The 17,990-nt window shown below is 37.2% G+C and overlaps 1 protein-coding gene and 1 non-coding gene across 11 annotated transcripts in view; one reads left to right on the forward strand and one right to left on the reverse strand.

The window, feature by feature from the left end:
- MAK (male germ cell associated kinase) overlaps positions 1–17,990 on the reverse strand; it is a 104,658-nt gene that overhangs the window by 34,271 nt on the left and 52,397 nt on the right. For all 10 annotated transcript variants that reach the window (XM_036026570.1, XM_028512032.2, XM_028512033.2 and 7 more), the window contains exons 7-9: positions 17,429–17,600; positions 13,769–13,936; positions 510–821 (exon numbers count right to left, since the gene is read on the reverse strand). In XM_036026570.1, the coding sequence (XP_035882463.1) occupies positions 510–821; positions 13,769–13,936; positions 17,429–17,600 (652 nt within the window). The remainder of the gene's footprint in view (positions 1–509; positions 822–13,768; positions 13,937–17,428; positions 17,601–17,990) is intronic.
- Positions 8,813–8,919, forward strand: LOC114498199. Its single transcript, XR_003684647.1, has one exon. It is a non-coding gene; the product is annotated as a U6 spliceosomal RNA (small nuclear RNA).

A 17,990-nucleotide genomic window follows, 5' to 3' on the forward strand; every position in this document is an offset into this window, starting at 1 on the left:
CTTTAAGATGTCTTTCAGTTCTAAAATGCCAAGAATACAAATACATTTGGGAGTATGGTATACCTCTTCAGGAGACCATTAAAATATATGGCACCTGACAAACTCCCTGAACAAAAGAAATGGGAAGAGGAAATTTTATATTATGCCTGACACTTAAGGAAAAAAAAAACCATTCTGTTCACATTTATTAACATTTAAAAGCAGTATAAAATTACTGTTAAAATCCTTACCAGCTTTCTTTTGTCCCAGATTCTTTTCAATTTTTCTTTGAGTTCTCTTGAACCTAAATAACTGTTAGAGAAAGTCCACAGCATGTAACCTTTCTGACATTCACTCTGAGTTTTTCTTTTTAGAATTTTATCCCATGCCAAGATCCTGACAGAGGAAGCAGAGGCTTTGACACAGAATAATCTTTTATATCTTCCCTGACATTTTTAGGAATGCCTAGAAACCAAATCCCACTTGAGCTAGTCAAACTATTACATCTAAAAGCATCATGGGTGACTTACAGTTGGCATGTTTTTGATGATACTTGGAAATAGTGTCTGAGGCTGTTTCTGTTGGCTCTGCTGCTTTGGCGCTTTCTGGACACTCGTGTTCTGTGGAGGCTGGATGAACTGCAGTGGCTGGTGGCCAAATTTTGGCTGGGGCTGTCCAGCAGTCTGATCATTTACATCTGGCAGAGGGGTAGGTTCTAGCTCAATTAAAGATGGCTTCAATTCTAGCAGTTGTACCTGCTTATTTACAGATTGTTTTGTTTCCAGATGACGTGAGGAAGGGCCTAATACTTGACCAACTTGAAAATATGGGTGTTTCAATGCCTATAAAAAACATGGAAATAACAAATGTAAAATGGTTCCATCTAAATTTATTGCATATAAACTACTGTCTGACACTGGGCTAGGTGTGTATCACTAGTCCAGGTAAGTTTCAAAGATTTAGAGAGTGTCTATTTTCCCCATGAGGTAACTTTAAAAAGATAACCAGGAAAAAGTGATTTGAGAAAGAACATTCTCAGGAGAAATAAAGTGTAAGTTATTAGGAAGAATGTAAAATTCACTTGTAATTTTAACATCCAGGCAAAGCAATTATTCTATTTGTTTTAAGATTTTGTATGAAAACAAAATTTAGCTTATAAACTTTGGCTAATTTTGATGTGATCAATTTAAGCTAAAATGCTAGACACTGATTATGGTTTAGAGTCCATCCAAAGGCATTAAGAAATGAGTTTAAAAATCTTTTATGTAGTTTATTTAAAAATGGTTAACTCTATGTGTTAATAAAATTCAGGACTACTCTTAGGCTACATATAATACCATATCTACTAGCAATAAAAAAATTCTAAGAAAGAAAATTACAAATGCATACATGATAAAGCATATTCATCAATACACCGGCAAAGAGAAGATATTTATAGGAAGAAAATATAAAAATACTAATAAAAATGATCGTTGTTTGGGTTTCAAGGTCAGTCATCCAGTTCCTACTACTGCATAAAGCTGGAGGTGGGGAGCCCTGATGACTGTCTGGGTGACAGTCTAGAGCAGTGGTTCTCAACTGGGGTGATTTTGTCCCCCAGGTGACATTTGGCAATGTCTGGAGATATTTTTTGTCATGACTTGGGGGCAGGGAATGCAACTGGCATCTAGGTATGCTGCAAAGAATGCTTCTGAATATCCTGCAGTTAACACAACAGTCCCCACAACAAAGCATTATCTGGTCAGAACTGTCAATGCTGAGGCTGATGAAACTTGGTCTAAAGAAATGTATGAAGCCTTCTGTGCAGGTGGGCTATGGCCACTGATCCTCTCCTCAGGGTCATGTGCCTGGATGAAGGAGGGAAGTTCCCAGTTCTGCTGAGTTTGTGTTTGGGAAGGGGGGGAGGAGCTCTTTAAGAGAGCCAAGGCTTGTTTTTCTGTACCTCTACCCTATATGAGCAGAGCCATGACCCTTACACACCAGCTAACTTCTCAGGTGTGTAAGGGAAGGAGGCAGCTCAGTACATTGGCCCTGATCCTGTAACTTAATCTTTCCCTAACTAAGTCTCCTTATTTACACTAAGAAGCGGGGCTACAAAATAGTGAAGAAGGTTATAGGTATGGAGGTACATTTTGGCAGAGGTGAAAAGGTATTAAGATGTCACCTACCACAAAACTGATTGTGTGTTAATTACACTGACATTGTTAAATGGAACTCAACAAATACACACAATTTAAATACATCAGTACCTGATGCACAGAAGACCCTCAAATTCTGAATTAAGTCACATTAATTAGTATGTCAATACTCCTACATTGATAGTGCACATTTTGGAGCTAGAACCTTTATGAATATGTTTTGCAAATTCAAAGCTTCATCTCTAACAATTTTTTGCCTTTAATATACCAGCTACCATCCTTTAAGACAATCTTTTTAAAAATAAATTTATTTTTTCCTGTTTATTAAGGGAATATTTGTTCATTACATAGAATAAGTACTGTTTGGAAAGTTGTCACAAAGAAATTAAAATAATCTCCAATGCCAACACCAAGAGGAAACTATGGGTCACATTTAAATGTTTTTCTGAATATACCTTTCTAGTTACATATTTTTATTTTTTATTTTTTATTTTTTGTTTTTTTAAAGATTTTATTTATTTATTTTTTAGAGAGGGAAGGGAGGGAGAAAGAGAGGCAGAGAGAAACATCAATGTGCAGTTGCTGAGGGGTCATGGCCTGCAACCTAGGCATGTACCCTGGCTGGGAATCGAACCTGCGACACTTTTTGGTTCACAGCCCGCACTCAATCCACTGAGCTATGCCAGCCAGGTGCTACATATTTTTAAAATACAATCATATTACACATATAAACAGCTCACTTTTTACACTTAGCACTTGAGCTTAAGAATTCTCTGAAAGAGTTATTAAAAAAATTTCAATTTAATGGTGGCATAACAGTCCATATTAAGGGTGTATATGCTTTAAATGTTCCCCTGGCAATATTTAGGTTTATACTTCCAATGGAAAAGTTCTTAATATAGCTTTGAACATCTTTGGGCATAAATTTTTACCCAACTTTTTGACTGTTTTTTTAAGGCTCTTTGTAGATATTGCAAAGTTGTTTTCCATTAATACTTAGAGAAATAGCTTTTAAACTACTTTTATTTTTTGTTAATTTGATAGGTAAAAAATAGTATTTCATTTGCATTTGCATTTCATGACCATGAACAAGGGTTGGAGATTTAAAAAGAGTTTTTAGTAATTCTAATTTCTTTTTCTGTGATTTTTTTCACATCTCATGCCCATTTTTTCAGGTACATTTTAAAGATTTTTATTATATTTTTGTTACAAAAGTAATGAATATTTAGAAACATTAGAAAATACACTGTACTGTTTGTTAAAAATAATTGCCCTTTTAAAGATTTTTATGTAAGAAAAATTTTAATTTTTATAATCACATCTTCTGAGTTTTCCATTTGTGTTTTCTTCTATTACTTTTATACCCATCTTGTTCATACCTTGAGATAAAATATTCACCTATACTTTCTTTAGTTCTCAATAGTTTATTAACACCCCCGCCCACCATTATTTAAACTTCTGTGATTTACTTGTAAGGTATGGTAAAAAGTAAAACCTAAACTTACTTTTCCCCTAAGAGTTAACTAATTGTCCCAATAGGATTCATTGAAGTGTTCCCGTTCCCTTCCCTCCAATTTATGGTGCCATGTTTACCTCACACTGACTTTAAGCCTTTGCAACTCTGAGCTATTTGTCAATTCTTATGCTAGTACCTTCACTGTTTTGTCATCATCACGTTACAGACTTCATATTTGATAGGGCAAGCTATCCCCCTAGCACCATCTTTCAACTACTTATTTTTGTTCAAACCTGTCTTGACTATTCTTTCCCATCTGTTCTTCCATAGGATATTTAGAAAACATTTTCTCAAGTTAAATTTTTTAAAAGCCAAATAATTTTTTGGTAATTTTTAACAATGAATTTATACTTAAATAATAGGAAAAAAACAATAATCTTAATATGACATTTTAATTTAACCTGTTAAATTAAGCCCACATTTTTAATTTAAAAGCATGGTGTTTTCAAGACTGTAAGACTTGAGGTACAATGTTAGGTGTAGTCACAGGGTGGCCAAGCTTTCAGCAGCATGTACTGCCCTCCTGTGGGAGAGTGAACAAGAATCTAACTCAAAGGTGAACATCGGAAAGTCATCAAATGATTTGCAGAGAAGCCTTTTTACTACCATAGCAGGTGTCTTCCTAACTAGCCTGCACTAGCCTGCATGAATGTTTACCTTTAAGAGATTTACCACATTTTGCCATGTATAATGTGCTCCCTTGTATAATGCACACGTTTTGGCCCAAACTTTCAGAAAAAAATTTTTGTTTTAATTAATTAATATTAAGATGCTTGTTTTTTGATACTAGAAAATAATTTTAACACTTATTTTTGAATATATTATGGTAGAAGAAATTTTATGTAACAAATACTTACAAAACACAAGAACAAATACAAGGTATAAGAAATTTTATATTCTGGTAACAAATTTTACAATATGTATGCATCATAGCAGGCCAGGAATTCTTCATCACTGTCAATATCAGAAGTATTGTCTTCTTCAATTTCTACATTACCAGTGTCTTCTGAAGAGTAACTAACTTTACTCATCCCATTAAATATCATGATCCTCAGATTCATCCACAGCATTGCTAATGCCTCATTTTCTCTTTTTCAAAAGTATATTTTATTGATTATGCTATTACAGTTGTCCCTTTTTATGACTTTTACTCCCCTCCACCCTGCCCCCTCTTCCACCATCATTCCCCCACCTTAGTTCATGTCCGTGGGTCATAAATATACGTTCTTTGGCTTCTCCATTTCCTATACTACTCTTAACCTCCTTGCCTATTTTGTGCCTACCAATTATGCTTCTTAGTCCCTGTACCTTTCCCCCATTCTACCCCTCCCCTCCCCACTAATAACCTTCCATGGGATCTCCATTTCTGTGATGCTCTTCCTCTTCTAGTTATTGCTTAGTTTTTCTTTGTTTTTTAGATTCAGTTGTTGACAGTTGTGAGTTTGTCATCATTTTACTGTTCATAGTTTTGATCTTTTTCTTAGATAAGTCCCTTTAACATTTCATGTAATAGGGTCTGGTGATGATGAACTCCTTTAACTTGAACTTATCTGGGAAGCACTTTTTCTGCCCTTCCATTCTAAATTATAGCTTTTCTGGATAGAGTAATCTTGGATGTAGGTCCTCGCCTTTCATGATTCTGAATACTTCTTTGCACCCTCTTCTTGCCTGTAAGGTTTCTTTTGAGAAATCAGCTGACTGTCTTATGGGAATTCCTTTGTAGGTACTGTCTCCTTTTCTCTTGCTGCTTTTAAGATTATCTTCTTATCTTTAACTTTGGGTAATGTAATTATGATGTGCCTTGGCGTGTTTCTTCTTAAATCCAAATTCTTTGGGACTCTCTCAGCACCTTGGACTTCCATGTCTAGTTACTTCACCAGATTGAGGAAGTTTTCCTTCATTACTCATTCAAATAAGTTTTTAATATCTTGTTCTTTACCTTCTCCTTCTGGCGCCTGAATGATTTGAATGTTGGAACCTTTAAAGTTGTCCTGGAGGTACCTAAGCCTCTTCTCATTTTTTTGAATTATTGTTTCTTCATTCTGTTCTGGTTGGATGTTTGTTTCTTCTTTTTGTTTCAAATCATTGATTTGAGTATCAGTTTTCTTCCCTTCACTGTTGGTTACCTGTATATTTTTCTTTTATTATTTTTAACTTTTTATTGTTCAAGTACAGTTTTCTGCCTTTTTCCCCCAGCCCTCCCCAACTCCCTCCTCTGTTTCCACCCCCCCCCCTTGTTATTGTTCATATGTCCTTTATAATTGTTCCTGTAAACCCTTCACCCTTTCCCCCCATTATCCCCTCCCTTCTCCCCTCTGGTCACTGTCAGCCTGTCTCAATTTCAATGTCTTTGGTTATACTTTGCTTGCTTGTTTGTTTTGTTCATTAGGTTATATATTTTTCTTTATTTCACTTTGTGTAGCCTTCACTTCTTCCTTTATTTTGCAACCATACTCAACCATGTGAACAACTTAATTGTCAGTGTTTTTGAACTATGCATCTGATAGGTTAGCTGTCTCCTTGTCACTTACTTCTTTTTCTGGAGTTTCAATCTGTTCTTTCATTTGGGCCACATTTCTTTTTCCTGGCAACCTGTTATGCTATAAGGGACAGAGCCTTAGGTATTCACCATGGTGGGGCAACCCAGTTGGCTGGGTTATGGTGCTGATGTGGGGGAGGGGTCAGAGAGGGAACAATGCCACTTGCCAGCTTGCTTAGCTCTTGCCCCACTTTCCAGCACTTCCCTCGATTCTCACAAGGGGACCGTGCCTTTTCAGGTGCTAATTCCCAGGTGGGTGGGCTTGTGTTGTTCTAGGATCCTGTAAGTCATTCATCCACCACCGCAACCCCCACAGATTTTTATAGCCATAGAATTTGAGGCTTTATTTCCCCACACTGGAACCCTGGGTTGCATAGTCTGTCTCACCCCCTAGTTATTCCTTCCAGCTTATCCACATACAAATGTGGGACTTCCTGGTTCACCAGCTGCCACCTCGCCCACTCATCTGCCAGCTGCCAACTGGTTGTACACCATCTCAGCCTCAGCTTCCCACCTCCACTCCTTCTACCAGTCTGGATGAATATTTCTTCTTTAAATACTTGGTTGTCACACTTCCATACAGTATAATATTCTGGCAGCTTTTGTTTTTGTTTTTTTTAAGATTTTATTTATTTTTTAAAGGGAGGAAAAGGGAAAGAGAAAGAGAGGAAGAGAAACAGCAATGTGTGGTTTCCCCTTACATGTCCCCTACTAGACACCTGGCCTTGCAACCAAGGCATGTGCCCTGACTAGGAATTGAACTAGCAATCCTTGGGTTTGCAGGCCAGCGCTCAATCCACTGAGCCACACCAGCCAGGATTGTTTCTGTTTTTAAATTGGTTGTTATCCTTCTTTTGGTTGTGCGAGGAAATGATGTTACCTATGCCTCCATGTTGGCCAGAACATCCCAAAACTGCATTTTTTAAAACGATTTTATAACCACTTCCTTCTTGACACCGTTTTACCATCCTAGGATCCAATCACAAATCTGGGAAATGGATGCTTTCTTGATTCTGCCTGTAGGTATTAAATCATTACAAACTGATTGCATCTACAACATCCATTATTTCTTCATTAGGGCCTTAATGGGCTTGTTTACTGACACATCAAAAGGTTTCAGTTGGCTGGTTAGCCCACCAGCTATTATAGCAAGTTGGGTTTTCAAGTCTGCTGTGATTGTTTTTCACTTTGTGTAACATAGGCTTTCAAGTGATCAAAAACAAGCAAAGCTGGTTTTTAAAGTAATCCTCCAGACTTTCATGACAAGATTTTGTTAAACCACATTTCATGCCTTCTTCATTCATCCATTCTCCTTCATGCATTTGGACAATAACCACAATAGAATCTTCTTTCAGAAATAGTTTTCTTTTAAAGATGATCATAGGACCCTGGCTGGCGTGGCTCAGTGGATGAGCGTGGACTGGGTCACAGGTTCGATTCCCAGCCAGGGTACCTGCCTGGGTTGCAGGCCATAACCCCCAGCAACTGCACATTGATGTTTCTCTCTATCTCCCTCCCTTCCCTCTCTGGAAATAAATAAATAAAATCTTAAAAAAAAAAGATGATCATAGGTAGTAGCTTTGACCCATCTGCTAGATAGGACAAACAGGCTAGAACAACAGTAAAATGTGTTTTCTCATGACAACTAGTTCTAACAGCCATGGTCTTTGCTCCTTTGACATCCCCAGTTTTTTTGGATGGCACATCAACGTGAGTGGGGCCTCATTCATACTGGCGATTTGGGACAGCTCAAAGTTGTAAGTCTTTCAAAGACTGATAACATTAGACTTAAATTCCAAAACTTGATCCTCATAGGCTGCTGGAAGACTCTGGGTAAGTTTCATTCATGTCCTCATGCTTAAAGGTTCTCTCTTCATAAAGTTAAAGTACCATTTAGGTTTCCCTGAGATATCATCAATGTTTTTTTCTCCTGCAATCCTTTCACCTTCTTCTTGTACCATCTTGGTCAAAACACATCCCAGTTTGTCACTGCTCCAGAATCCAGGTCTTCACTTTCTGCTCCATCTCAGGCCACTTTGGAGGTCTCCCTTGTGTTGCCACCTTCTGTCTTGGCATCTGAAGAAGCTTTTCTTCCCATTGCCTCCAAAATCTGATGACACTGTGGGAAGAGGTCCAATGTGTCTCTTGGCAGCTCTACTGCCATGCTTTTTAGATATTTAGTTAACTTTTAGCTTAAAGCTTACAGTGTATGAAAATTGTTTCAATGTTTTCCAAGGGATTTTCCAATAATTTCTCCTACCTAAAGTGTATGAAGAAAAATGTCATGCTGTTCACCCTATCGTAATAAAGCTGGCATCACCTATCTTATCAAGTGCATAACAATTGGCATCATCTATCTTACTCTGTGGATAACAATACATCACAATTTGTTTCATTTCATTGAATCATTGGGCAAAACTGCTTTCATTGCAAGTTCATTGCAAGTTCAACAAAATCTATTATTGTGTTTGAGTATTATTTTGCATGTAAATAAGTTAGTGCTTTCTAGAGTTACACTTTTAAATATAAGCATAAATAAAAGAATTAAAAACATTTATATAGATATGGAATTAGTATTACCCATGTAAAATGCACATCAATATTTTTCCCTTAAAAATTTGGGCAAAAAAGTGTGTATTAGCACTCGCTTCATCAGTACATATACTAAAATTGGAATTATACAGAGAAGATTAGCATGGCCCCTGAGCAAGGATGACACACAAACTTGTGAAGTGTTCCATATTTTCCCCTAATTTGATGAGAGAAAAAGTTACACAAATCCAGGAAGTACAGAGGGTCCCAATTAAGAGGAACCCAAAGAGGCCCACTCTAAGACACATTATAATTAAAATGGCAAAGTTCCAGGACAAAGAGAGAATCTTAAACTCAGAAAGGGAGAATCAGGAAGTAACATACAAGGGAACCCCGATAAGGCTAGCGGCTGATTTCTCAATGGAAATGATCTAGGCAGGAAGGGAATGGCAAGAAATAATCCAAGTATGAAAAACAATGGCCTACAACCAAGGCTTGCCTGCAGCAAGTCTCTCAATTAAAATGGAAGGTGAAATAAGGAGTTCCCCAAACAAAACAAGTCTGAAAGAATACACCTCCAACAAACCAGCACTGCAAGCTATGTGAAAGGGATTGCATTAAGTAAAGGAAGAAAAAAAGTGATAGAGAAAGGAACACAGGTACAAAGGAAGTAAAATGGCAATGAATAAATACCTATCAATAATAACCTTAAATGTAAATGGATTAAATGTTCAAATCAAAAAACAGAGTAGCCAAATGGGTAAGAAATCATAACCCACACATATGCTGTCTACAAGAGACCCACCTCAGAACAAAAGACCTACACAGACTGAAAGTGAAGGGCTGGAAAAACATATTCTAAGCAAACGGACAGGAAAAAAAAGCTGAGGTAGCAATACTCATATCAGACAAAATAGACTTCAAACTAAGAGCCATAAAAAGAGACCCAGAATGACACTTCATACTGATCAAGGGAAGAATCAATCAAGAAGATATAAACACATATGCACACAACATAGGAGCACCCAAATACACAAGAAAAAACTTGGGGGACTTCAAGAAAGATACAGACAGCAACACACCTATACTAGGGGATTTTAACACCCCACTATCAAAATGGATAGATCTTCCAAACAAAATATCAACAAGGATATTGCAGCACTGAACAATGTCCTAGATCAAACAGACTTAACTGATATATATATATAGAGAGAGCCTTTCATCCCAAAAAAGCTAAATACACATTCTTTTCCAATGCATGTGGAACATTTTGAAAGATAGAACACATGATAAGACACAAAATAAGCCTCAAGATATTCAAGAAAACTGAAATCATATCAAGCATTTTCTCTGACCACAAGGGACTGAAACTAGAAACCAACCTCAGAGAAAAAACTCAAAAACACTCGAATTCATGGAGATTAAATACCATACTATTAACAATGAATGGGTCAAGTATGAGATCAAAGAAGAAATCAAAAAGTTTGTGGGAATAAATAAAAATGAACTCACAACAATCCAAAACTTATGGGACACAGCAAAGGCAGTCCTGACAGGGAAATTCATAGCGATACAGGCCTACCTAAAAAAAAGAGAGAAACATTTCAAATAAACAACCTAACCCTACATCTACAAGAACTGGATGAACAACAACAAAGGCAGCCCAGAGCAAGTAGAAGAAAGGAAATAACCAAGATCAGCAGAATTAAATGACATAGAGACTAAAAGAATAATTCCAAGGATCAATAAATACAGGAGCTGGTTCTTTGAAAAGATAAACAAAATCGACAAGCCTTTAAGCAGGCTCATCAAGAAAAAAAGAGAAACTAAATAAACACAATCAGAAATGAAAGAGGAGAGATTACAACTGATACCACAGAAATACAAAGGACTGTGAGAAATTACTAAAAAGAACTGTATGCCAAGAAATTTGAAAACGTAGATGAAATGGACAAATTTCTAGAAAAATATAATCTTCCAAAACTCAATGAAGAAGTAATAGAAAGCCTGAATAGACCAATAACAACTGACTAAATTGAAGCAGTAATCAAAAAACTTGCAACACACAAAAGCCCTGGACCAGATGGTTTCACAGGAGAATTTTACAAAAATTTAAGGAAGAGCTAACACCTATCCTTCACAGACCATTCCAAGAAAATGGAAGATTCCCAAACTCTTTTTATGAAGCCAGGATCATCCTAATTACAAAACCAGACACAGATACAACAAAGAAAGAAAACAACAGGCCAATATCACTGATGAACACAGATGCTAAAATCCTCAACAAAATACTGGCAAAATGCATCTAGCAATACATTAAAAAGATCATACATCATGATCAAGTGAGATACATCCCAGGGATGCAAGGATGATACAATATACACGAATCAGTAAACGTAATGCATCCATAACAAAAGACAAAAATCACATGATCATATCAATAGATGTAGAAAAAGCATTTGGTAAGGTACAGTGCCCATTTATGAAAAAACACTCAGCAGAGTGGGAGTAGAGGGATCATTCCTCAACATAATAAAGGCAATATGTGAGAAACCTATACCCAACATTATACTCAATGGGTAAAAACTAAAAACTTTCCCACTAAGATCAGGAACAAGACAAAGGTGTCCACTTCCACCACTCCTATTCAACATAGTATTGGAATTCCTAGCTATAGCAATCAGACAAGAAAAAGAAGTAAAATGCATCCAAATTGGAAAGGAGCAAGCAAAACTGTCACTGTTTGCAGATGACATGATAGTATACATAGAAAATCCTAGACTCCATCAAAAAAGTACTTGACCAAATAAGTGAATTTGGAAAAAGAGAGGTATACAAAGTCAATATTCTGAAATCAAAGGCATTTTTGTATCTCAACAATGAAATAGCAGAAACAGATATCAGGAAAAAAATCTCATTTCATACAGCAACAAGAAAAATAAAGTACCCAGGAATAAACCTAACCAAGGAGGTAAAAGACTTGTACTCTGAAAACTACATAACACTGAAGAAAAAAATTAAGAAAGACAAACAAATGGAAGCATGTACCATGTTCATGGATCGGAAGAACTAACATCATAAAAATGTCCATATTATCCAAAGCAATTTATAGATTCAACGTAATCCCTATTAAAGTACCAATGACATATTTAACAGACATAGAACAAACATTTCAGAAACTTATATGGAACCATAAATGACCCCAAATAACTGCAGCAATTTTGAGAAAGAAGAACACAGTAGGAGGGATCACAATACCTGATCTCAAAATGTATTACAAGGCCATTGTACTCAAAACACCATGGTACTGGCATAAGAATAAACACATGGACAAATGGAACAGAATAGAGAGCCCAGAAATAAACCCAAGTTTTTATGGTCAATTAATATGTGACAAAGGGGGCAGAAGCATAAAATGGAACAAAAATAGTCTCTCAACAAAAGGTGTTGGGAGAGCTAGACAGCTACATGAAAAATAATGAAACTTGGTCACCAACTTACACCATACACAAAAATAAATTCAAGGTGGATAAAAGATTTAAATATAAGTCATGACATCATAAAAGTCCTAGAGGAGAACATAGGCAGGAAAATTTCAGATATTCCACACAACAGTGTTTTCACCAATATGTCCCCTATAGCAAGGGACATAAAGGAAAGAATAAACAAATGGGATCTCATCAAAATAAAAAGCTTCTGCACAGCTAAAGACAACAGCATTAAAATGAAAAGAGAATCAACCATATGAGAAAGCACACTTGCCAATGACACTTCGGACAAGGGTTTGATCTCCAAATATATAAAGAACTCACACGACTCCACTCCAGGAAGACAAACAACCAATTAAAAAATGGGCAAAGGACTTGAACAGATACATGTCTAAGGAGGACATGCAAAGTGCCCCAAGAATTATGAAAAGATGCTCAGCATCACTAGCCATCAGAGAGACGCAAACTGAAAACACAATAAGATACCATTTCACACTGGTCAGAATGGCCATCATAAGCAAATCAACAAACAAGTGTCAGAGAGAATGTGGAGAAAAGGAAACCCTAGTGCACTTTGGTGAGAATGCAAACTGGTGCAGCCAATGTGGAAAACAGTATGGAATTTCTTCAGAAAAGTAAAAATGAATCTGCTTTTTGACCTGGTAATTCCACTGTTGGGATTATACCCTAAGATCCCTGAAACACCAATTCAAAAGAACCTATACATCCCAATGTTCATAGCAGCACAATTTACAATAGCCAAGGGTTGGGAGCAACCTATGTGCTAGTAAGTAAATGAATGGATCAAAAAACTATGGTACATTTACCCAATGGAATACTACACAGCAGAAAGAAAGGAGCTCTACTCTTTGGGACAAATGGATCTGGAGAGCATTATGGTAAGTAAAATAAGCCAAGCGATGAAAAACAAGTATCATATCATCTCACATATAAGTGGAACCCAGTAAAAAAAAAACAAACAAGTAAGCAGAATATAACCAGAGACATTGAAATTAAGAATTGACAATAACCAGAGGGGAGGTGGTAGGGGATAAGGGGGGGAAAGGGGAAGGGTTTATGGGAACAGGTACAAAGGACACAGGGACAAAACCAAAGGGGGATAGAACCAAGGGTGGGAAGTGGGGATGGCTGAAGTGTGGAGATTGGTAGGAGGAAAATAGAGACCACTGTACTTGAGCAACAACAAAAGAAGTGGAAAAAATAAATAAATGGAATAAAGCCAAAAAAAGAAACAAAAATAAGACTAATCTAATAATCTAAAAAAAGTGTGTATTATATATGGCAAAATACAGTATTCCTTTCAGCCTTACCTTTATAACATTTCTCATTTGAACTATAAAACATGTAAAATTACTGGTGTAACTATTTTTGCAATTTTCCCAAGTATCTTGCATGCCCAGAAATTAATTTATTATATATACTCGCCTTAAGACTTTAGGGCTTTAATTCTTTTGATATACCTGGCTGTGAAAAGACTTCTCTTTACAAATGAAAATATCCCTGTATTGTACATCCTCAAAACTTAACAAAAGTGTACCAGGGAGATTAATTTTACCTGGCTTGCTGTTGGTCGTTTCTTTGGATTCCAATTCAACATTTCAGTCATAAGCTGAATAGCTTCATTACTGGCATTTGGAATAAGAGTTTTTAAGTTTATAGGAACACACTGGGGAAAACGGAAATTCATCGCAGATGCAAGCTGGTACCCTTCTGGCCAGTCACTCTGTTTAAGAAATATGTAAGTAGGGAGACAGCAAAGAGAATATTAGTAATACATTTAAAAACACAGTAATAATATACAAGCCATTCACATGTGAAAATTTTAATGTTGATTCATATAAATAAATGTGAGAATGAACTACTAGACCACTAACAATTCAGTGCTACAAACAGTATAGAAATAATACTGAACTGAGAGTTAGGAAAAAATGAGAAGGCATTTTTATAAATTTCAAAATATTAAACTCTTGTCTACTATTTGGATGATGATGATGAATATGACAATGGCATGCATGATGACAGTGACTTTGAAAAAATAAGGATACCTGCTTTACAATGTGTCTCATCGTGACAAAGATCCTCATTATACATTACACTAATGTTAAAAATTGCACACTTCCAGTCAAGATGGCAGCGTAGGGAGACATGGCTCACCTCTTCACACAACCACATCAAAATCACAACTAAAATATAGAACCATCATCACTCCAAACCATCAGAAACTGAGTTGAATGGAAATCTGACAACTTACTGTGTAATTAAAGAAACCACATGCATCCAGACTGGTAGGAGGGGTGCTGACGTGGAATGGGCTGGTCCCTTACGCTCATGTGGTGGATAAAAGTACAGGAAGGATATCTTGGGAGCAAGGAGTCCCAGCTCCACACCAGGTCCCCCAGTCCAGGGTTCCAGTGCCAGGAAGATAAGTCCCCCCCATCTTCTGGCTACAAAAACGAGTGGGGATTGAGTCGGTGGAAGAAAACTGCTGGAACCCCGAGCAGTTCCTCTTAAAAAAACCCACACATGGACTCACATACTCAGACTCACTATCTCTGAGCACCAGCACCAGGCTAACAGCTTGAAGACATCAGAGGCATAAGGGGAGGAACTGAAGTGTCTGGCATCAAGGCAAGCAGAAGCCATTGTCCTTTTTCTAAACCCTCCCCCTACAAAGCTAGCAAGCTGGTCCCATATCTGAGACCTAGCTAACACTGTTTGACCCACCTTGGTGACTCTGTCCCACCCAGTTTATGGACCCACCCAAGCTGCTTTTCCATATGATTGGTTGGCCTTGGCTCACGCTTCACAACTTCCTAAATCCTCTCAAACAAGCAACATCAGGCCTCAGTGAGCCCCAGGTGCAGCACTAGCACCAGCCAGCCTGGATTCACAGCTTGACTTTGATTAGAACCCCCAAGCCCAGCACAAGTAGCACCCATCTGAGATTGCTTTACAGTTTGGGCAGGGTGGCCCTTGTCAAAACACAGGTAAAAACTGACTTTGGCTTGCACCACCCAGGGAACCCCAGGGCCAGTGCACCCAGTGGACATCTACAGACCACATAGGAGCACTATCACATTGCCTCTGCACAGTTGATCCTCCATGGGGGGCAGAGGTTGGTGGCAAGTGGTCACAGCCAATCTTTGCAGCTGACTGGCCTTGGTAAATCCCATCCATTGATGTGCCAACAGCAATCAAGGCTTAACTCCAAGAGGACAGTGTACTCAGCCCACATGAAGGGCGCACTTCGAGTATAGCTTTGGTGATAGAGGAGGCTGTGCCACTGGACCCCTGCAGGGCACCTACTATATTAGGCCACACTACCAAGACACGGAGTCAAAAGCAGCTCTACCTCATACATAGAAACAAACACAGGAAAGCTGCCAAAACGAGGAGACAAAGAAACATGGCCCAAATGAAAAGAACAAATCAAAACTCCAGAAAAAGAGCTAAACAACCTGGAGATAAGCAATCTTTCTGATGCAGAGTTCCAAACACTTTATAAGGATGCTCAAAGAACTTAGTGAGGACCTCAGCAACATAAAGATCCAGTCAGAAACAAAGGACACACTAATTGAAATAAAGAACAATTTACAGGGAAACAACAGTAGAGTGGATGAAGGTGAGAATCAAATCAATGGTTTAGAACATAAGGTAGAAAAAAAACAATCAGAACAAGAAAAGAATCCAAAAAAAATGAGAATATATGTATAAGTAGCCTCTCAGACAACTTCAAGAGGCCCAACTTCCGCAACATAGGCATGCCAGAAGAAGAGGAGAAAGAGCATGAAATTGGAAATCTATTTGAAAAAGTAATGAAAGAAAACTTCCCTAATTTGGTGAAGGAAATAAACATGCAAATCCTGGAAGCACAGAGTCCCAAACAATATGGATGCAAAGAGGCCCACTCCAAAACACATCATAATTAACAAGCCAAAGGTTAAAGATAAAGAAAGAGTCTTAAAAGCAACAAGAGAAAAACAGTTAGTTACCTACAGGGGAGTTCCCATAAGACTATCAGCTGATTTCTCAAAAGAAACTTTTCAGGCTAGAAGGGATTGGCAAGAAATATTCAAAGTCATGAAAAGCAGGTACCCACAGCCAAGATTGCCCTACTCAGCAAAGCTGTCACTTAGAATCCAAGGGCAGATAAAGAGCTTCCCAGACAAGAAAAAACTAAAGGAGGTCATCATCACCAAACAATTATTATATGAAATGTTGACAGGACTTATTTAAGAAAAAGAAGAAGCTCAAAACTTTGAACAATAAAATGGCAAAAATATATATCTATAAACAATTGAATCTAAAAAACTAAGCAAACAAAAAGAACAGAGACAGAATCATGCATATACAGAGTGTTTTGATGACTGCCATATGGAAGCTGGTGTGAGGGAATGGGAGACAAGGTGAGGCGATTAAGAATTACAAATAGGTAGTTACAGAATAGCCATGGGGATATAAAAATACACTATATGAAATGAGTAGCCAATGAACTTATATGCATGACCCATGGAGATGAACAATGGAAGGGGGACTGCCTGAGGGAGTGGTAAGGCTAGGTGGAATGGGACAATAGGGTAAAAATCAGGACTACTGTAATAGCATAATCCATAAAATACAATTAAAAATAAAAATTTCACATAGCTGGGTAATGACAACTTAAAGCTTTAATAGCTACTGTTAACCATATGACACATACTAATTAAGAGATAATTATATATACTTAAACTTATTAAGCACACCCCTGAATGTAAAATCTAGTTGAATGAAGTAGTTAAGTGAAAAATATTCAGTCCAAGAAGTCATATGTCCATGGCAGAGGTATATAAAAGGCAACAAGGCAAAGCTAAGAGAAAGTAATCCAGGACATCTGGGGTAATGAGTTGATGCCAATGGACATTCACAGGGAAAGTAGGTAAGAGTCCAAGTAAGGATGTCTATGTAGCTGTCAGTCATCAACCCAAAATTAAATACACAGAATTCTAAATATGGAGCATTTTTCCTAGGTTCTTAAACAAAGGCAAGCATCTTTTTTATTCAGTCTATTGGGATCTGACTTCTTATAATCCTCATCCCACCCCAATTTTTTTAAAAAATTAAGAATTAAAAGAAACTTAACCACTAAATCATAAACCTATTTGAAAATAAAAATATCATATAGCTAGGCAAAAGTTATAATCAAAAGTTATAACAATTTAAGAACAAGAGTACTTACTTTTTTTGGAGTCCCTAAAACTTGGCAAATTTTAAAGATTTCATCAACCTCACTTGTCCCTGGGAAAAGTGGTCTTAATGTATATAGTTCAGCCATTATACTCCCAACAGCCCACAAATCAATGGGAGAGCTGTAAACTGAAGATCTTAATAAAACTTCAGGAGCACGATACCTATGAAAATAGAAAGGAAAACAAAATAAAACAGATTATTTTCATTGCAATTTCAATGATTGAGTGGCAGTAGGATTCTGCTCTGTTTGGTCAGTCATTTTAGTCAAGGAACAGCTATTAAGTGCCTTCTGTGCATCAGGCATTTGTAAAATGCACTGGGGTTAAATTGGACATCATGCATATTCTCTGACCACAAACAATTAGTAGGGCTGGTGACTAATATAACTGAAATGTTCAAATAGCCTACAATAAGAACTCAAATGAACAAACATGGAAATGTGGTATCTGATATATTAAGAAAAAGGAGGGAGCTCTGAATGGAAGCTGATATATTCTGAATGGGAAGAGTATATAATTTCATGAAACATTATATCCATGATATATCCATAT

Source organism: Phyllostomus discolor, chromosome 5, assembly GCF_004126475.2.
Source record: "Phyllostomus discolor isolate MPI-MPIP mPhyDis1 chromosome 5, mPhyDis1.pri.v3, whole genome shotgun sequence".
Classification (NCBI taxonomy): domain Eukaryota; kingdom Metazoa; phylum Chordata; class Mammalia; order Chiroptera; family Phyllostomidae; genus Phyllostomus; species Phyllostomus discolor.